Below are 22,675 nucleotides of genomic sequence, written 5' to 3'. Positions count from 1 at the left end.
TGTGTATAAGAGACAGCTCTCTCTCTCTCTCTCTCTCTCTCTCTCTCTCTCTCTCTCTTCCAGCCAAACTGTCCTCAAACCGTCCTCTTCATACATGACCACCAGATTTTTGCATTGATCATCTCTTATGCCTGGAATGTAGTCCTTTCTTATGTATACTTCAGAGAGTAATACTTTTCCTTTCTTTCTTTTTTATTTTTAAATAACCCTTACCTTCTGTCTTAGAATCAATACTGTGTATTGGTTCCAAGGCAGAAGAGTGGTAAAGGGTAGAGACAAGGGGGGTTAAGTGGCCCAGGGTCACACAGGTAAGGAATGTTTGAGGTCAGATTTGAACCCAGAACCTCCTGTCTCTGGACCCGGTTCTTAATCTACTCAGTCACCTAGCTGTCCCCTGCTTTTCCTTTAAGATATAACGCAAGCACTATCTTTTTGTCCAGTCTTTCCTGATCCTTTCTGCTGCTAATATTTTTCCTTTCAAACTACTTTGTATTTATTTTTATGTATTAACTTTAATATTTACACTGTATATGTGTATGTACTAACTTACCAGGAGAGATTGTTTCCTTCTTTGTACTTACATTCCCAGCACCTGGTCTGACACATAGTAGGTGCCTGTTGATTCATTCATTGATTTTTACCCTGACAAAATCATACCTATAGAGCACAGTTGCCATAAAGGGGGCCTAACTCCTTTTATTACATAGAAGAAATCGAGGCTTGGGGAGCTCGAATGGCTTGTCTGTCCAAGGTCACACAGTCAGCATCATAGATGAGATTCAGATTCAGGTCCTCTAATGCTAGACACTTTTTACCATAACACACTTCCTCCTCAATTACAACTCCCTGTTAAATGATCATTTTTCCATATTTGTTTTCTGATATTACATAAAGGGTCAAAATGCTCAGAGGTCCCAGGGAACCTCTAATTAGGAGGAACAGTATTTAATCAGAAGACAGAAAGAACCATAAAGGGTAGCCAATGTGGGATTAGAAGTGGTACCTCTTTATGATCTTCATCATCCAGCCAAGCGACCTTCCCTGGTGATTTCTGCTTCAGTGGCGGCAGTAGAGTGTTTTCCTTCCAATATTTCTCAACTCTGAAATATTCCTTCTCCATGGTACTGTCCTCAGAGTCCTCAGAGTCACTTTCATCTGTAAGGCAGACAGTAGGTCAATACCAAAACAGAACAGAGAGGCACAGTGGAGGCTGCTGGACTCAGCCAGTTTCCCAGAGCTGCCAGCTTGCTGCCTCTCTTAGTTCCAGAACTGGCATGCCATCACTTTCCATATCCAAAGAAAACAGCCCATCCTCACATTAAAGGCTCTCATCCACTATGTCTTTGCCTCCATCTCTCCCCTTTCTTCTTATCTGTTATCAAGGACTGTGGGGGACTGACTTTATAAACCTTAAAGCGCTGACTCCATTCGAGTTACTTCTTCATTATTTTCACGGTTGTCATCACCCACCCCCTGGAATGTGAGAGCTAGAAAGGGTCAGAGATGATCTAGTTTAACCCTTCATTTTGCAGATGTAAAAACAGAGTGCTGGAATAGTTAGATTTGCTCGGGTTCACTCAAGTATTAAGTAAGAGAGCTGGGATTTGACTCCTGGTCTTCAGTCACCAAGTCGAATTCTTTTCCCCTCAAGACTCCACTTTCTCCTATTAATCAATCAATCCATCCATCCATAAAAGTTTAAGTACCTGCTCTGTACCAGGCATGATTAATTTTAGTATTACTATAATTATTACCATCATTTAGCAGCTATGGGGGGTGAGAGAGCAAACAGTTTAACAAAGAAGGAAACCAAAGTCTAAATGAGAAAGAACCCATTTTCGCTCATGCAGAAAGACAGTAGCAGCTAGTTCTTTTGCTTTTTTCAATGGGATAAATGTCAGCTTTACTCCCTAGTCAGTGACAGCTCAGTTTGATATAAGTTACTGCTTGGATTAACTGCTCCTCTTTTTTGGTTTGCTGATAATAATAGTTAGCATTTGCAAAGCACTTTACCAACTCTGACTTTTTGAGCCTTGTAACAACCCCGAGAGGGTGCTGTTATTATGTCCATTTTTACTGATGGGCAAATGGAGGTTGACAGGTTAAGGGACTTGCCTGGGCTCACATGGCTATGAAATATCTGAGGCTGGATTTGAACTCCCTTTCTGCTGACTCTCAATCCAGCATTCTGGCCACTGCACCACTTAGCTGCTGCTGCTGGACTTCAACTGTGGCATGGTAGAGAGAAGATCTGAATCCCAACTTTGCCATTGACTACTGTTGCAACTTATGGGCAAGCCTGGGCCTCAGTTTCTTCATCTGTAAAATGAAGGGGCTAGATGGGATGATCTCTGAGGTCCTTTCTGGCTCTCAACCACAGGATCTCAGGAACTGCATAGAATCCCTCAATTACTGTTAACTCTGTTAACTTTTTTTTTTTTTAAATCTGCGAAACACACAGGAAGGATCTGAGTCAACAGATGACTGCAGCACAGTTAACAAATCTTTCAACAGTGGTTTAAAGGGTCCTGCAGCAATTTTCATCACTTACTCAAGGTAGATTTATAGATGAAATAATCTGGCAAACCTGCCTCTTTTGGAGCCAGTCTTTAGCAACACCTCCACTCACAAGGGGCAGATCCTTAAAACAATGTGTGGGTTGTCTTCAGACCTGAGGCTGTGGGATGTCACGGAAGTTTCTGGGCAGGGGTAGATGTACAGATTTTCTGATGACTTCTTTCCCCATGTCACCCTGTCTGCTCCTCTAAGCACTCCCTCCTTGTCTGTCCTCATCCTCATTTCATGTCTGGGCTCCATCGGTATGGGTCAAGAATTTGTTTGTCAGTTGCCTCATGTCTACCCTGCCCTGCTCCCACTTCAGAAGGCAAATTTGGCTTACTGCTAGCACCAAAGACTGCAGGTTTGGCTGGGGTTAGCCCTGTGAAGTATGGTAGAGCCTGGGTCATTCTCAATCATTTTACTCCCAACTTTCTGGCCATCTGCTGCCTTCCCAGACCAGAAAAACTTCCTCTCTGGAGTCTTACTTTAGAGGATGGTAACCAATTCTCCTGGATGATTATTTAAGGAAAAACTATGACCTTGCTTCATCTCACTCCTGAATTTTGTGAAGACCTTCCCTGTCCCCCAATCCAGTTCTGTAATCATAATTAAATCAACTCTGCTATTGTTTCTGAATGGTGTGTTGGGGGCGTGTTAGTCGATTCCCCTAGGATCCCACCTACCATTCCAGTAACTTTCTAGACCAAAGTAACTCTCCCTGGCTTCCATGCCTTTTTTGGGGTTCAAATCCCCCCATTTGAATGTAAGCTCCTGGAGAGCAAGGACTGCCTTTATTTATTTGTATTCTCAGCACTTGGCACATAGTCAGTACTTAAAAAAAAACACAACCTTATCCTCTATCTTAAAACTTAAAGAAAAATACCAGTTCCAAGGCAGAAGAGTGGTAAGGGCTAGGCAATTGCAGTTGAGTGATTTGTTTGGGGTCACAACAGCTAGAAAGTATCTGAGGTCATATTTGAACCCAGGTCTTCTTGACTCCAGGCCCATCACTCTATCCACTGAACTGCTTAGCTGCCCCCTTATTAAGTATTTAATAAATGTTTTCCCATTTCATTTCTGTCTGAATGGACTCTGGGGAGATGGAGTTGGTTTCAGGACCACATCTGGTCTGCCCTAGAATGGGAACCTAAACACTCACAAAGATCTCTGCATTAATTTGGTCACACCAGGTCCTCTGCATAAATCACCTGGCACTGGCTAGAGCCTTCCTGGGCAAATTACTTGGCCCCAAACTAGCCTCTTGTGGATGCAGAGAGGTGGTAGAATGCTGGCCAAATGACCCCTCACCTCATTCAATTTTCTTCCAAGAGAGAGAGTTCTGTCCACTGGCAGAATGCTACAGGTGTGACCGAATAAACAGTTCAACCGGCCTGTGAGGGTAACCTGAATGTTTCTGGGTAAACATCACCACCTGTTTCATTTGCTTGTGCTTAATCACAACAGGCTGACCCAGGATGTTGAAAACAAAAGACAAGGCCTTACATCACTACATCACCAAAAGATGATCCAAAAAAATGTCTAGGAGGCAGGAGTGGAAGGAGAGAGGGACTGAGATGAACTTGGGTGAGCTTCTATTGATGTAAAAACTACTTGTTGGTTCATGGGGCTCTGGGACTTCCAATTAGACAGAACTGATGTGATGGAGCAGATAAACTAGGGGCTGGGATTAAGTATATCTCCTCTCTTTCCTTCCTGGCTTCTTCATCATCTTGGCCTGTTACAACAGTTAGACGAATGATAATCACTCCCTTCTGCTTGGGGTTGAAATAATGGGATAGCTCATTGTGTATTCCTTCCCCAAGGTTTGGCAATGGACCATTGGGGTACCCTGTGATTCTATAGTAATGGCCAGTGAGACGGTCACAGCAGAAGGCAGGAAGTCCTTAATTTAAGGGATAGTTAAGAGTGAAAGAACAAAAGACTTTTCCTGTTCATAAAAAGGTAAGATCAATTAGTAGTCCCCATCAATTATGTTCTAATACTAGATGGCAGCATTAGTAATTACAAAGAAAAGCTATTTCCTACTGAAGTTTCTTACAAAATGATTCTTCAAATCAGAGTTCCAATGAGCAATTTGGTCAGTAGAAATGAGTTGTGCACTATATCAGAGGTGTCAAACAAGTGGCCTTCAGGCAGGCAGAAACCCCTATCCCCCAACCAGATTAAGATGTAATGGGGAGGGGGCAGCTAGGTGACTCAGTGGATTGAGTCAAGCCCAGAGACGGGAGGTCCTGGGTTCAATTATGACCTCAGACACTTCCTGGCTGTGTGATCCTGGGCAAGTCACTTAACCCCCATTGCCTAGCCCTTACCACTCTTCTGCCTTGGAACCAATACACAGTATTGATTCCAAGATGGAAGGTAAGGTTTTAAAAAAAAATGTAATGGGGAAATAGTTAACAACATAAATAGAAATACAGATAACACTACATTTTAAAACTAAAGTGATATATGGCCAGCAGGAATTTTTATGTATGGATCACTGGCCTCCTTTCTATTTGAGATTGACACCACTGATTTAGATCATAGCATCTCAGAGATGGGAGGGACCGTTGGTATGCTGGAGTCAGCTGGAGGGCCAGCCTTTGAGAGCCAAGAGTCAAATTTTCTGTGTGAGCATTTACACTTCTAAAATCAAGCAAGTACTACAAGTCAGGGCTTGATTTATTGTTTTGTTGATTTTCTAGACTTAAGAAAGTGATGGAAAAATGTTAATATTATTGATTCAACTTAAACATGTGCCCTATGAAAAGGAGGATGTTTCCCCACCACCCCACTGGATGAGATCCTAAGGATTATCTAGTTCAACCCATATGGGTCCAAAAATCTCCTCTACAATATTCTCAGCAAGCCTCCACTTGATGGACCTTCCCTGAAGAGGGATATACTACCTTCCAAAGCAGTCCTGGGATAATTTTGGGACAATTCTTACTTTTAGGATGCTTTTCCTTACAGTGATCCATAATCTGAATCTGCAATTTGGTTTGCATTTCTCTAATAAGTAGTGATTTAGAGCATTTTTCCATTGACCTATATATGGCTTTGGTTTCTTCATTTGATAATTATCTGCTCATAACTTTTGGCCACTTATCAATGGGGGGAATGGCTCTTATTCTTATAAATTTGACCAAGTTTTCTATTTATTTTAGATATGAGAGCTCTCTCTGAGAAGCTATCTATAAAAATTTCCCCATTTTCTGCTTTCCTTAATCTTCACAGCATTTATCACATGTGTACAAAACCATTTCAATTGAATGTATATTCTGATTTCTCTTTATGATACTCTAGATTTTTTTGTTCTTTCCCCCAGAGAGGCTATTGGACATGTCCCTGTGCTTTTCTTCCCCTTAGTATATTTGCTAGGCTTTGCTCTTTGCAGCAGTCATACCCCAATAGCTTCTGAACCATTCAACACACCCATTTTGCCACACCAGAGGTGACAGTTATAAATTACTAGAAATAGAAGGAATATTAGATGCCATTAATTTTACAAATGAATAAACTAAGGTCCCAGATCCTTAGGCTTCATTTTGGGAAATGCCATTAGAAGTAATTAAGGGTCCAAATACATTTGAAAAACTAGCCCTAAGTTCTCCACAAACCTGCATCATCAGACTGTTGTTCTTTCTCAGTCCAGAAAGGAGAGACTGAAGGGTGAACAGGCAGGAGACGGTATTTTGATGGTATAGCTGAGAGATCCTGTTGCCTCCTGATGTGATTTGGAAAGTAAAGCTGATTGTCCTGGAACAACCTAGGGTCCCTGAAACACCCTGAAATAATGGAGCATATCAGTTACCTGTCTGGGGAAACAATTCAAATACTGTAAAGTGATCAAAAGAATCCTGATCAGTTTGGCCAATTCCCCATTTAGCTTGTGAGATCACAGGCTGTGAGAGAGGGGGATCTAGACCTGGGCAGCCCTAGCATCACAGTCAATTGCAAAAATAGTGAGGGTCCAATGGGAAAATAGGTTTCTTATTTGGAAAACCTAAATTATCTTTGCCTTCAATAAGAGATTCTAGACCAGTGGTGTTAAACTCAAAAAGAAACAGCTTTAGAGGGCAGATTGATGTAGAAAACCACATCTTAACATTATCTATTAACATTTCATGAAGATTAAACAGATGCAACTAACTGGAACCCAGGGCTTGGCATTTAAATATAATCAGTGATGAGGCTGGATTGAGAAGGGCAGCTGTATTTCCTGTGGCAAGCCCAATTCTCTCCCCTTGCTTCTAGTCACCACTTCATGGGGAAGCAAGCAGTTCTCAATTCACTCAAATGTAAGCTTACAAAGCAAGAGGAAAGTTATTCTCCAGATCATTTTTGAGCATTGGAGGTAAGTCATATGGTGAGTGCTGATAAAATGTGACTGTGGCTGTTTGCAACAGTTTGTACCAAAGAAAGGAAAGGATAATGCCTGTCCCCACCTCCCCCCCATCACCTTTTCTTCTTCATTTATCTTTCCTCACCCCCCCCCAATAAGAATGAGGCTTCTTTCAGGATTTCTACCTCACTATGGAGCCATTTCCATGTGTCTTATTGGGGAATTGCCAATCTTTAGAAGAGATATTTTTCTTGTGGAAGGAGAGAAGCTACTTTTTACTTCCTTGAAGCTTTGAGACCACCCCAGAGCAAGGGGAGAGGCTATTGGTAAGGGACTCTCCGAGTAGGCTATTAGGAATGATGGGAGTAAATAAAGTCTAGCAATGTGATGAGGCTGGATTGAGAAGGGCACCAATGGCAGCTGAATTTCCCTTTGCAGTTGGTAGATGATTGACTTGAAGATTTATTAGAGGGAGTTGGTAGATTTGGATCTACTGGTTGATTTAAAGCAAAATTGACTCCATACTTTAGGTTGGGGCAGTGATCTAGCTTCCTTAAGCCTTTATGGAAAATATAAGGTTCATAGGATTAGATGTGGAAAGGACATTAGAGATTAATTAGACCAACTTGATCATTTTCAGATGAGGAAGTTGAAGTGTGGAAACAAGGACTCACCTGAAGTCACCAAGGATAGTTAAGTGGAACAGCTGGGATTTGAATCCAGTTTTCTGACTCCACTTTTTGCTTTCAAATATTGGGACATTAGAGACAGCTAGGTGGCGTGGAGTCAGGAAGACTTATCTTTCATCATAAGTGACCCTAGGCAAGTCCCTTAACTCTGCCTCAGTTTCCTCATCTGTAAAATGAGTTGGAGAAAGAAATGGCAAACTATACTCCAATATTTTTGCCCAGAAAACCCCAACTGGGGTCACAAAGAATCAGCCACAACCGAAGTGACTGAACAACAACAATGACCCAGGGATATTTGGGTTGGTTTTATCCATATTCCCCTCATTCAACCAATCTCATCACTGACCTGAACACTGCAGCTTGTACAAAGTGCTTGGAGTCCAATTTTGAAAGAGTCTGAGGAGGTACCTCTTGGCTGAATAGCCTGGACGGATCTGTTGTTCAGGCTGGCTATTTGAATTACTTAGGAAATGTAAGTACGGTTGCCAACTCTGGTCCTTGGGTTGCTTCTGCAGGAAGAACAGCCAGAGATAAGTTCATCTGTTAGGGCCTCAGAGGCCTCATGCAGCTAATACAGTTGGGTTCACAGATCCCTCATCAATAATCCTGGGAAACTCCCTAAAGGTGCCTGAAGGCAACATGAGTGGATATCTCAGCCAACAGACACAAAAACTGAGAAACTGCAGGATGAAGTTCTTAAAGGTCCCAACAGATTTGGAGTTGGAGGAAATTAGTTGAAAAAAAAATGACAAATACCAGATCCTGAGTTAAGATAGAACATCAGAGAGGGATAAAACTCCTCTGAAGAAAGTACATGGCTTAACAGACTCTATGGAAACCATTTCTGAAGCATAAAAAGAGTTGTTCCTAGTCTAACTCATGCCACCCCCACTTAATTTTTAGGAGGAGGAGGAGTCCTGACTCTGAATCTCACCTCTGTGACAGGGTCTGTGTGATCCTGGATGACTCACTTAAACTCTCTGAACCTCAGTTCCTTCATCTGTCAAATGTCTACCCCACAGGTTTATTATGAGAATCAACATAGCATATGTGAAAATTTATCAAATGAATAATACAATAATTAACCCATGCCCCAAGCCCAGGCACTCATATCTCAGAAACCCTTTCCTCGAAGTAATAGCCTACTTAGTTTTCTCTTCTCCAGGCTAGCCATCTTCAATTTCCTCAACTGATCCTTATTTGGCATGATTCTGAGATTTCTGATTCTAGGCATTTTTTCATCTTTAAAATTTATCCTGCTTTTCAGAGTTCCTCCTAAATTATGGTACCCCAAAGTGAATACAATACTGCAGATGTAGCCTGAGCAGGATGGAGGTCAAAGCGACTGTCACACCCTATACCTTTTTTATTTCAGCCAAAGATAATTAATAATTACTTTTTTGGGTTCCTGTATCTCATTGTTGTTTCATATTGCAGTCCACTGAAACCCCAAGATTGTTCTGAGATGAACTATTTTCCACCTTGTTTTTATAAAGCTGAGTAAGAGAAAAACTCAACTCAAGTGTAAGACTTTACAGTAACTTTTATTAATTTAAATCTTTAGATTTGGTCCATTGTTTTAGCCCCAATTCTGTCATCCAATGTGTTAGCTATACTGCCCAGCTTTATGTTATCTGCAAACTTGATAAGCAGGTCCTTTATGCTTTTTCATTTATTTTTTATTTTTCCTTTATGTTTTTAGGCAAGTCATTGATGAAGATGTTAGACAAGTCAGGGCCAAACTCAGATCCCAGGAGCACCCAGACCAAAGACCTCTTTCCATGTCACCATTATACCTTCAGTGACTCTTTGGATATAAACATTCCACCATTTCCAAATCTATTGAAGCATGCCACCAAGCTCACCCATGCCTCCCCAGCTTTTTCCCAAAAATAGTAGGAGTATTTTTGAGAAGGACTTTGCTAAAAATCCCTTCTTTTAAATGTTATTTTCCTAAACCCTGAATCCACTATTATGGAAGGAGAGAGATTCTGAAAAAGCTTCCAACTTGAAGGTTCTACCAAAGTTGAGTCTCTGAGCTATATGACTTAACCTAATAAAGTAATTTGCCAGGGATACACCAAGCTGGGAAGGTGAGAGGAGGAAGGTAGTTAGTTGACTGTTGTTTAGGTGCCAAACTGCCTTAATTGGATTGTGAAAAAACTAATGCTGACCTTGGTTTTAATTATGCTGCTTGGTAGAACCAATTCACACCTTGAAACCATAAACCCATTTGTGCATGGGGAACAGAAGAAGCTTTCTGCCAGCTTTCAGTCAGACGAGAAACTGTCTGCCATTTAGCTGATGAGAAACTGTCTGCCTGTAGTTGTTTTAAGAAGGTGTTTTGTTTGGCTTAAGAAAAAGTGTTTGTAAAAATGTCCCAATCTGTGGCTAAAGAATGGAAATAGTCCCTAATGGTAGATTCTGGCTTGAAGGAGGGAAGTATGAATTTAGGTTTGAAATAAGGAAAAACCACCTCATGATGAGTGCTATCCAAAAGTAGAATGGGATGGTGGGGTTTATAATAGACTCCCCCTCATTGAGAGTCTTCATGTAAAGGCAGAATGACCATTTCTCAGATATATGGATGAAGAATGAGGAATTCTTACTCAGATGTGGGCAGGAGGAGAAAGCTTCTGAGCTCCCTTCTAACTCTAGGATCTTGTGAACTTGCAAAGGAGACAGGTGGGGATGTGGGTTGAGCAAGGACGGCTTACATGACCTTATCTGGGAGAATGGAAGGAGGCACCAAAGGCCGGACCACCCATACATGTAGATAGAGTATGTCCACTCTGTTACTATCTTGAATAAGTCATTCATTTTCTTTGGGCCTTTGGCTTCCTTATCAGTAAAATCAATGCCCTGGATTAGGTCAGAGATTCTTAACCCAGGGTTCATGTGGGAGACGATGGAGTGGTCCATGGATAGATTTCAGCAGTCCTGTGAACTTAGATGGGAAAAGAAATTACACTTTATTTTCACTAAACTTTAACTGAATTTTTTTTCAACAGCAGTCATTCTGAGAATGGGTGCAGTCAAGAAGCATTTATCAAGCTATGATAAACACTGAACATCACCAGATTGCCAGAGAGGTCTAGGACACAGGAAAGATCAAGAATCCCTCAAGTAGATGATCTCTAAGGTCCTTTCTGGATTTTATGAGCTTTGAAATCCTGAAGGGAGCTGTGCAGGCATGGAACAGCTTTTTAAGACCTGCCTTATCATACTCTATTGCCTATGTCCACATACACATAATAATCACTGACATTTTCATAGTATTTAAAAGTTTACAGTGGGGGCCAGCTAGGTGACTCAGTAGATAAAGAGACGGGAGTTCCTGGGTTCAAATCTGACTTCAGACACTTCTAGCTGTGTGAGCTTGGGCAAGTCGCTTAATCCCAATTGCCCAGCCTGTACCGCTCTTTTGCCTTGGAACCAACAATTCTAAGATTGAAGGTAAGGGGTTTTTAAATAAATAAATAAATTTCATGGATATTTGGGATCTCAACACAGAGCATTAACTACAAGTGTCTAGACAACTCACACAGGACTGGGTGTGTGCCTCGTGCCATTCAGATACCTCAGATGCAAGAAGAAACTGGAAAGAGCAGCCACTCTGATGTAGGAATTCTCATGGCCCTTTCCAAAGGGCATGTAACAACAATAAGGGAGAGTAGTGGTGGTGGATTCAAAATGACCTTAAAATTTGCCAAATTTTCCCTCAATTCCTAACCTAAACCCATAATCACAGGCCTTGGAGATAGAGCTAGCTGCTAGATGTTGCTATTATTTCTCCTGTTTATTCTTCAGCTGGCATTTTACCCAGTGCATCAGGACCCCCCTCCCTTCCTCTCCTGAGAGGCCTCAGCCAGTTTAAGGATGGAGATGACACACTGTATGGGTTCAGGCAAGCCCTCTGTTGTTATTATTCTCATTATTTAGTATTTCTGGAGCACAGCATAGCTGCAAAATGCTTCATTGTACGGAGCTTGTGCAATAGCAGAATCCACTGCCAAGAAAAGTTTGGGGAATCACTTTTCCTGGGGGCTAGGGATCTTCAGTTGTGTGCTTCTTTCTGCCTCAAGTGGGAGGCTGCTATTGACCGCCTTAAGTCTTTTCCAACCTTGTCCCATTCAAAAACTAAAATATATTTAGTGCCTGCTTTGCTATAAAGATGAAAGAAGATCTAGACCCTTAAGGAACTTGTAATTTAATTGGGAAGGGGCACAATTCCAATACAAGCAAAAGAAAGATTACAGCAGAGGAAAAGTCCATACAAGATGTTATGAGAAATTTAGGGGGAAATCTTTTCTATCTGGAGGAATCAAGGAGGGCTTCATGGGTATGTGGCTTATGAGGTGAGCCTTGAAGGAAAGGAAATACAAGTATCCCTTCCACATGGACACTTTCCCCATTCTGCTTTTGATGTATTGAGGGTCAGCATACATAATTAGATGGGAATTTGGGGGAGTTTTGTGGAAGCTGAAGACAACATGTGAAGGCTAGTAGATGACACAAAAAAAGTCTAGAAAGTCAGAAAGGCATAAAACATTTAAAGTATTGTATAATATCAACATATTTTATTTTTAATATATAGTATTATATAATATCAACATATTTATTTATTTATTTTTTGAAAAAATTCATCTGTAATCTGCCACCTTTTTTTAAACATTAATATTTATTTTTTAGAAAAGTTAACATGGTTACATAATTCATGCTCCTACTTTCCCCTACAGCCCCCTAGATCCCCAAACCCCCGTGGCTGATGTGTATTTCCACTGGTTTTAACATGTGTCATTGATCAAGACCTATTTCCAAATTGTTGATGGTTGCATTAGTGAGGTAGTTTCGAGTCTACATCCCCAATCATGTCCGCCTCAACCCATGTGTTCAAGCAGTTGTTTTTCGTCTGTTTCCATTCCTGTAGTTCTTCCTCTGAATGTAGGTAGCGTTCTTTACCATAAATCCCTCAGAATTGTCCTGGGTCATTGCATTGCTACTAGTACCAAAGTTCATTATATTCTATTTTACCACAGTGTATTGGTCTCTGTGTACAATGTTCTGGTTCTGCTCCTTTCACTCTGCATCAAATCCTGGAGGTCTTTCCAGTTCACATAGAATTCCTCCAGTTTATTTAAGCGCAATAGAATTCCATCACCCACAGATACCACAATTTGTTCAGCCATTCCCCAATTGAAGGACATACCCTCTTTTTCCAGTTTTTTGCCACCACAAAAAGCGCAGCTATAAATATTTTCGTACAAGTTTGTTTATCTATGATCTCTTTGGGGTACAAACCCAACAATGGTATGGCTGGATCAAAGGGCAGACATTCTTTTATAGCCCTTTGAGCATAGTTCCAAATTGCCAGCCAGAATGGTTGAATCAGTTCACAACTCCACCAGCAATGTATTAATGTCCCAGTTTTGCCATATCCCCTCCAGCATTAATTACTCTCCCCTTCTTTCATTTTAGCCAATCTGCTAGGTATGAGGTGATACCTCAGAGTTGTTTTGATTTGCATTTCTCTATTAGAGATTTAGAACACTTTCTCATGTGCTTATTGATACTTTTGATTTCTTTATCTGAAAATTGCCTATTCATGTCTCTTGCCCATTTATCAATTGGGGAATGGCTTGATTTTTTATACAATTGATTTAGCTCCTTGTATATTTGAGTAATTAGACCTCTGTCAGAATTTTTTGTTATAAAGATTTTTACTCAGTTTGTTATTTCCCTTCTGATTTTAGTTGCATTGTTTGTTCGTTTTTTTGTACAAAACCTTTTTAATTTAATATAATCAAAATTATTTATTTTACATTTTGTAATTTTCTCTAACTCTTGCTTGGTTTTAAAATCTTTCCTTTTCCAGAGATCTGACAAGTAAACTATTCTATGTTCACTTAACTTATTTATAGTTTCCCTCTTTATATTCAAGTCATTCACCCATTCTGAATTTATCTTGGTGTAGGGTGTGAGATGTTGATCTAAACCTAATCTCTCCCATATTGTTTTTCAAATTTCCTAGCAGTTTTTGTCAAATAGTGGATTTTTTCCCCAAAGTTCGGCTCTTTGGGTTTATCATACGCTGTCTTGTTGATGTCACTTATCCCGAGTCTATTCCACTGATCCTCCCCTCTGTCTCTTAGCCAGTACCATATTGTTTTGATGACCTCTGTTTTATAGTACAGTTTAATATCTGGTACTGGTAGGCCCCCTTCCTTCACATTTTTTGACATTATTTCCCTTGATATTCTTGATCTTTTGTTATTCCAGATGAACTTTGTTATAGTTTTTCCTAATTCAGTAAAAAAGTTTTTTGGTAGTTTGATAGGTATGGTGCTAAATAAGTAAATTAATTTGGGTAGAATGGTAATCTTTATTATGTTAGCTCGTCCTACTCATGAGAAATCAATGTTTTTCCAATTGTTTAGATCTAGTTTTAATTGTTTGGAAAGTGTTTTGTAGTTGTTTTCATATAATTGCTGTGTTTGTTTTGGTAGATAGATTCCTAAATATTTCATGTTGTCTAGGGTGATTTTAAATGGTGTTTCTCTTTCTACCTCTTGCTGCTGTGATGTGTTGGAAATACATAGAAATGCTGATGATTTTTGTGCATTTATTTTGTATCCTGAAACTTTGCTAAAGTTGTTGATTATTTCTACAAGCTTCTTAGTTGCTTCTCTAGGCTTTTTTAAGTAGATCATCATATCATCTGCAAAGAGTGATAGCTTAGTCTCCTCATTTCCTATTTTGATACCTTCAATTTCTTTTTATTCTCTAATTACTACTGCTAGTGTTTCTAGTACAATGTTAAATAATAGAGGTGATAATGGGCATCCTTGTTTCACTCCTGATCTTATTGGAAAGACTTCTAATTTATCCCCATTGCATATGATGCTCGTTGATGGTTTTAGGAATATATTGTTTATTATTTTTAGGAAAGGTCCTTCTATTCCTATACTTTCCAGTGTTTTCAATAGGAATGGATGCTGTATTTTGTCAAAGGCTTTTTCAGCATCTATTGAGATAATCATGTGATTTTTGTTTGTTAGATTGTTGATATGGTCAATTATGTGGATGGTTTTCCTGATGTTGAACCATCCTTGCATTCCTGGTATAAATCCCACCTGATCATGGTGGATGATCCTCTTGATCACTTGCTGGAGTCTCTTTGCTAGTATTCTATTTAAAATTTTTGCATCTATGTTCATTAGGGAGATTGGTCTGTAGTTTTCTTTCTCTGTTTTTGATCTACCTGGCTTTGGAATCAGTACCATATTTGTGTCATAAAAGGAATTTGATAGGACTCCTTCTTTGCTTATTATATCAAATAATTTGTATAGTATTGGGATTAGTTGCTCTTTGAATGTCTGATAGAATTCACTTGTGAATCCATCAGGCCCTGGCAATTTTTTCTTAGGGAGTTCTTTGATGGCTTGTTCAATTTCTTTTTCTGATATGGGATTATTTAGGTATTCTATTTCTTCTGCTGTTAATCTAGGCAGTTTATATTTTTGTAAATATTCATCCATATCTCCTAGATTGCTATATTTATTGCCATGTAATTGGGCAAAATAGTTTTTAATGATTGCCTTCATTTCCTCTTCATTAGAGGTGAGGTCTCCCTTTTCATCTTTGATACTATCAATTTGGTTTTCATCTTTCCTTTTTTTATTAGATTGACCAGTACTTTGTCTATTTTATCTGTTTTTTCAAAATACTAGCTTCTAGTCTTATTTATTAATTCAATAGTTCTTTTACTTTTAATTTTAATAATTTCTCCCTTGATTTTTAGTATTTCTAATTTAGTTTTCATCTGAGGATTTTTAATTTGCTTGCTTTCTAATTTTGTAAGTTGCATGCCCAATTCATTAATCTCTGCCCTCCCTAATTTGTTAATATATGCACTCATTCCCCCTGAGTACTGCCTTGGCCGCATCCCACAGAGTTTGGTAGGATGTCTCTTCATTGTCATTCTCTTCAATGAAATTGTTGATTGTTTCTATGATTTCTTCTTTGACTAGCTGGTTTTGGAGAATCATATTATTTAATTTCCAATTAGTTTTTGATTTGCCTGTCCAGGTGCCCTTACTAATTATTATTTTTATTGCATTATGATCTGAGAAGGTTACATTTATTATTCCTGCTCTTTTGCATTTGTTTGCAATGTTTCTATGCCCTATTACATGGTCAATCTTTGTGAATGTACCATGTGCAGCTGAAAAGAAGGTGTATTCCTTTTTGTTCCTATTTATTTTTCTCCACATATCTATTAAATCTAATTTTTCTAGGACTTCATTCATCTCTCTTATCTCTTTCTTATTTATTTTTTTGGTTTGATTTATCTAGATCTGAAAGAGGAATATTTAGATCTCCCACTATGATGGTTTTACTATCTATTTCCTTCTTGAGATATGCCAGTTTCTCCTTTATGAATCTGGTTGCTATGCCATTTGATGCATACATGTATTGAGCAATGTTATTTCCTCATTGTCTATACTGCCTTTTATCAGGATGTAATGACCTTCCCTGTCTTTTTTAATCATATCTATTTTTACTTTGGCTTTGTCAGGAATCATAATTGCCACTCTTGCCTTCTTTTTCTCATTTGAGGCCCAAAGGATTTTGCTCAAGCCCTTTACCTTAAACCTGTGTATGTCCACCCGCCTCATATGTGTTTCTTGTAGACAACATATGGTAGGATTTTGGTTTCTAATTCACTCTGCTATTTTCTCCCTTTTTTATGGGCAAGTTTATCCCATTCACATTCAGAGTTATAATTATTAGTTGTGTATTCCCCAACATTTTGGTATTCTCTCCTAGTTCTCCTTCTTCTTACACTATTTCCTTTTAAACCAGTGGTTTGCTTTATGCCAGTAACTCTTGTCCCCTCCCTTGATTTACTTCCCTTTTTTACCCCCTCCCTTATTATTCCCCTCTTTTTATTTTTAAGGCCTAATGAATTCCCTCCCCCTTCTCCTCTCCTCCCTTTTTTGACCTCCTCACTCCCCTGCTCCCCTTAGTTTATCCCTTCTGACTTTCCCAGTAGGGTTAGATAGAGTTTTATGTCCCAATGGATAAAGCTGCTCTTCCCTCTCAGGGTTAATTACACTGAGAGTAAGGTTTAACTATTACCTCTTAATGTTCTCTTCCTCTCTTTCTTATAATAGTATTCATCCCTTCCCCTTCCCATGCCCTCTTTGTGTGTAATAGAATATCCTATTTTTCTTATTCATTCAAGTTTCTCTTGGTGTCCTCTACTATTCACCCCCCTCTTTCCCATCCCCATATCATCTTAGACCATTTAGTATTCCAACCTATCCCTATGAATAATTCTTCTAATTAATGTAATAGCAAATACTATAATAGTGAATAGAGTTTCTTTCAGAGAATTATACCTAACATTTCTCCACATAGGAATACAAATAATTAGATCATATTGAAGCCCTTAAAGAGGTGAATTTAAAAAATATGAGTTTTCTTTTTTCCCCCTCTGTTTCTTATTGACCTTTTCATGTTTCTCTTGATTTTTGTGGTTGGATATCGAACTTTCCATTTAGTCCTGTTCTTTTCTGTGCAAATACTTGGAAATCTTCTATCTTGTTGAATGCCCAAACTTTCCCCTGGAAGTATATTGTTAATTTTGATGGGTAGGTGATCTTTGGTTGTAGACCCAGTTCTCTTGCCTTTCTGAATATCATATTCCAAGCCTTGCTGTCTTTTAGTGTGGAGGCTGCCAGATAATGTGTGATCCTGATTGGTGCTCCTTGATATTTGAATTGTCTCTTTCTGACTTCTTGTAAAATATTTTCTTTTACTTGGAAGCTGTTGAATTTGGCTATTATACTCCTGGGGGTTGTCTTTTCTGGGTCTAGTGTAGAGCGTGATGTATGGATCCTTTCAATGTCTATATTGCCCTCTTGTTGTAGAACTTCAGGGCAATTTTGCTGAATAATTTCTTTTAGTATAGAGTCCAAATTTCTATTAATTTCTGCTTTTTCAGGAAGACCAATCATTCTCAGATTGTCTCTTCTAGATCTGTTTTCTTAGTCTGTCACTTTCTCATTGAGATATTTCATGTTTCCTTCTATTTTATCAGTCTTTTGACTTTGTTTTATTTTTTCTTGCTGTCTTGAGAGATCATTAGCTTCTAATTGCTCAATTCTAGCCTTTAGGGACTGGTTTTCAGCTATAATCTTTTGGTTTTCCCTTTCAATCTGGTCATTTCTGGTCTTCAATTTACTTGCCTCAGTTTCCAATTGTGAAATTCTGCCTTTTAAACTGTTATTTTTTTGCCAGATTTTGGTTTCCAATTTGCTTATCATTTCGTTTGATTTTGGGTCATCTTTCTCTAATTGGGAGTTTCTGTCTTCTAACCTGTTAATTTCCTTTTGAGCTATTTCCCACTTCTCTCACCAAATCTCTTCTATCTTTCTCATCATCTCAGATTTGAACTCTTCAATAGCTTTTGGCAGTTTTCATTATTTTGGGAATGTTTGGATATGATTACTTGTTTGTTCTCTGCTTTTGCTCTTTTGTCTGGATTTTATCTGTGTAAAAGTTGTCGAGTGTTACAGATTTCTTCTTGATGATCTTTCTCTTTTGGGGTTCTTGTCTCTGTCTTGCCATTGTTAGCCCTGAGCCCTCTCAGGGCCTGTCTGCGCTCTTTAGGCTCCTGAAGTCTTAGGTCTAGTTGTTCTCAGGGTCAAGCCTCCTGGTGGTCCCCTTGCTTGTTCCTCTGCCCGAGGCTCCTTTAACAGCTTCAGGGCACTGTTTCCACAGTCGTGCACCCCTCTGCACTGGATCCCCACTCAAGGTCCGTGCCTGCGCTCAAGATCCAAGTCCTCACCTGCGCTCAGGATCCATGTCTGTGCTTGTGTCCTTGCCTGCACTCAGGATCTGTGTTCAAAGTCTGTGCGTTCTTTAGCCTCTTAGGGTCTTAAGTCTTGCCGCTAAAAGGGGCAGGCCCTGGTGACCCCAGGTAGCTGCCAAGGACTTAATGTGTGCCCAAAACTTGCTCTAACTCTTGTGCACTGGCTTTGGCACTATAGGTGGTGTGGGGGTGGGGGATGGGGTTGCTCAGCTTGCGTTTTAGTGAGAGCTGTTTCACCCCTTTATAGCATGGAAATGCCCTGATTCCACGTACCTCCAATGCCGTGCCCTGTTGTGAGGTCCCTTCGTTCCTCTGGATTTGTTTTTATGTCTTCTTGAGGAATCCTTTATGTTTCAGTTAGGAGAGGTTAAGCAGCTGCTTTTTACTCTGCCGCCATCTTAACCAGGAAGTCTCAAAATATTTTATTTAAACCATTAGTATACACAATTTTTTTTACAGTAAATATCCCATTAAAAACAAAGAAAAAATTCAGACTTCTCCTGAAGTCTGAAAGGGAGGGCCAAACAATTTTATAAGGATTTTCCAGATCATGGGAGTGTTGCCTCCCCTCCCCCCCCCAGACATGGAAGAAATACCTATATTTCAACAGGCAGAAACATTGGATGGTGTTTTTGTGGGTTGGGGAGTGGGGAGGTGAGGAAGGGGTTTCAGGCATGGTCTAGCCCAAGGTAAAAAAGTCCAAGGGCACAGTATGTATGGTAAGTGTGTAGTTTGGTCAGAATGTAAATTTTGGGAGGTGAAGTAGTATGAAATAAAACTGAAAAGTGTATTGGAATCAGATTATCCAGTGGCCATGGTTTTTGAGTAGGTGATGTAATTGGAGTGTTGTATTTAAGAGATTATATGTGGGGGTGGTAGCTAGGTGGCTCAGTGGATAGAGAGCCCATCCTAGAGACAGGAGTTCCTGACTTCAAATCTGACCTCAGATATTTCTTAGCTGTATGATCCTGGGGAAGTCACTTAACCCCCACTGCCTAGCCTTTACTGTTCTTCTGCTTTGGAATCAATAGCCAGTATTGATTCTAAAATGGAAGGAAAGCATTTTTTTGTTTTTGTTTTTGTTTTTAAGAAGCTAATTAGACGTTGGTAGTGGGGAGGGAAATGGATGTCAAAGATAAATTTGGGGTTTCAAGCCTGAGTGACCTGGAAAATAATGGTATGAACAGAAATGGAAATGTTAGTAGGAAAGACCGAATATGGGGGGAAATGTTAAATTTCATTTTGGACACACTGAGTTGAAGGTGGCAACAATCTATCCAGTAGGAGATGTTTAGCAGGCAGTCAGTTTTCAAAATATTTTCTCATGTATATTTTGAGATATTAATGGGATAGATTTCATCATCCCTCTTTAAAAAGATGAATGTACTAAGGCAGAGGGAAACAGAGAAATGATTAGGACCACACAAGAAGTCTATCACATAACGGAGAGAGAGGAGGTAAAATGACTACAATGAAGACAAAAGGCATAAAAAAAAATTTTCAAAGTGTTTTTCAAAGTGGCATTTGGAATTGAATTCACTTATTCATTAACTTGCAGCTAGGTGGAATAGTGGATAGAATGCTGGTCTTGGATTCAGAAAGACTCTTCTTCCTGAGTTCAAATCTGGCCTCAGACATTTAGCAGTTATGTGCCCAAAGTCACTTAATCCTGTTTGTCTCCATTTCCTCATCTATAAAATAAGCTGGAGAAGGAAATGGTAGACCACTCCTGTATCTTTGCCAAGAAAATCCCAAATGGGGTCATGAAGAGTCGGATACAACTTAAGTGACTGAACACCAATTTTTACTAACTTGCTTAAAGATGCTTACTGTTGGAAAGGGGCTATCTAGACTTCCCTATGCCAAAAAAAATGAAGAATCTCCTTTATAACTTTGTTTTAAGACTTCCAGTGAACTCCCAACATTCCAAGGTATCTCATTCCACTTTTAGCTAGAACTAATAGGAATTTCCCCCATATATCAAGCTTGAACCTGCCTCTCTGTGACCTAGGTTCCAAGACATGTAATTCTATGAAGTACCTGAGACTTCCCCCCTCTCACATTTGACCTCCCCAGAATAACCATTCCAGATTTAAGGCCCTCTATGCATTTAAATATACCCACAATAGCTCATTTGTGTCCCCACCAGTGTATTTACTTTTTTTTTCTAGTCTTCCAAAGGACACAATTATTTCTGTGTAAAGACATTTAATGAAATAGCATAGTAGCAAAAGAACTTTCATAAATCTGGATTATATTCCCTCACAAATACTTACACCATCAGTAAGAAGAGTTAGACACATAGAGGAAACCATGTGTTGGAGAGGGGCAGTAATGATTGGCTTGCCAACATGCATTCCCCCTCAAAGTAATTTCAGGGCTGCCTTCCAATAAACCACAAAGGATTTCAGGGGTCTGGAACACCATGACTTTCTTCAGGCCTCCCCAAACCCTTTGGGTCTTGCCCTACAAATAAATCTGAGCAAATACAAAAGCTAAGCTAAGAGAAAAATTCATTATTTTCTTCCTGTCCCACATTCCTGCTTTATTATGTATGTGTGGCCACCAATAAGCATCCCAGGCTTCTAGTTGCCTAGCTCATATGACAGTCCTTAAAATTCTTAGTCGGTGATCATATTTCCATAAATCTTCTCTTGTCCAGGACAAATATCCCTCAGTTCCTTCAATCAGTCCTTAGAGAGCATGATCACCCAGGTGGCCCCTGGCTGATCTCCAGCTTGTCAATGTCCTTTCTAAAATATGGTGCCCCATACTGAACAAGATACTCCAGATGTGGCCTGACCAGGCAGAATACAGCAGGACTACTGATGATCACCTCCCAGATCTTGAAAATGAGATCTCTTAATGCAGACTGATCACATTACATTTTTTTAAACTGAAATCTCACATTGTTGACTCATATTACCCTTGCGGTACCATAAAACCTGGAATTTATTTTTCAGGTTTTTTTTTTATCCCAAGTGTAAGACTATATTTATTCATGTTAAATTTCATCTTATATGAGAAAAAAATGGAAATGTTCAGTGTGGGAGGAGCTACGTTAACACATGCACACTAATATTTAGCTAGTTTCAGCGATGAACTGGTCCAACCATTTTGGAAAATTATTTGGAATGATGCAAGAAAAATCATTGAGCTGTTCATATAAATACTATACTAAACAACTTTTTATTTATTTTCAAACAACTCTTCATTTATTTATTTATTTATTTTATTTTTTAAATATGAAAATATTTATAAAAGCAGTATTTGTGATAGTAAAAAATATCTGGGAACAAAGTAGGTTCCCATCAACTGGGGAATGGTTGAACAGACTGTCAGGGATGTAATCAGGGGTGTGCTAGAGCCAGTTCTAACTGGCTTATAAGAGCTGATTATGAAATTTTCAGTGTGAACATTTATGTATCAGAAAGGACAACTGCTAAAATATTGGCTTAATTTATTTTTTGTTGATTTGTCTAGTTTTTAAAAAGGGTCAATAATGTAGATCAAAGTTAAAAGCAGGTTTATAAACATTTGGAGGGGAAGGAGAGTCTGATTGTGAAGCATTTACCAGCACAACCCTATATTGCTCCATAAGCATTGTTTGAGATCAACAGAAACACATAAAAGACTCAGGGAAGGAGGAAGACATCTCCAGAATGACAGCCTGGTGGCTATAGGCTAATAATAATAACAATCACTGGAATTTGTAAAGTGCTCTGGGCAGCTAGGTGTTGCAGTGGATATAGTACAGGACCTGGAGTCAGGAAGATCTGAGTTCAGATCTGACCTCAAACACTAGCTGTATGACCCTGGGCAAGTCACTTTACCCTGTTTGCCTCAGTTTCTTCATCTGAGCTGGAGAAGGAAATGGCAAACCACTCCAACATCTTTGCTAAGAAAACTCTAAATGAGATCACGAAATGTCTAGCATGACTGAAATGACTGAACAACAAATAAAGTTTGCCAAGTGCTTGACATTCACTATTTCATTTGAGCCCCACTAACTCCCTGGATGTAATGGAATATTATTCTACTTTAAGAAATAATGTATTTGAAGAATTTAGAGAAACATGGAAAGACTTAGATGAATTGATGCAGAGTGAAATAAGGAGAACTTGGAGGAATCTGTAAGACATGAAAGCACTAAATGCTATTTAACCTAATAACCATTATCAATCTTGGTCCCCTAGAACT

General features: G+C 39.2%; 1 protein-coding gene across 1 annotated transcript in view; it reads right to left on the bottom strand.

Moving 5' to 3' along the window:
- KIAA2012 (KIAA2012 ortholog) overlaps window positions 1–22,675 on the bottom strand; it is a 145,306-nt gene that overhangs the window by 108,082 nt on the left and 14,549 nt on the right. The window contains 3 exon segments of the mRNA XM_044669403.1: window positions 1,004–1,155; window positions 6,183–6,350; window positions 7,943–8,105. Coding sequence (XP_044525338.1) covers window positions 1,004–1,155; window positions 6,183–6,350; window positions 7,943–8,105 — 483 coding nt within the window.

This window comes from Gracilinanus agilis, chromosome 3, assembly GCF_016433145.1.
Source record: "Gracilinanus agilis isolate LMUSP501 chromosome 3, AgileGrace, whole genome shotgun sequence".
NCBI classification, from domain to species: Eukaryota; Metazoa; Chordata; class Mammalia; order Didelphimorphia; family Didelphidae; genus Gracilinanus; species Gracilinanus agilis.
This window is presented reverse-complemented; position numbering and strand designations above follow the sequence as displayed.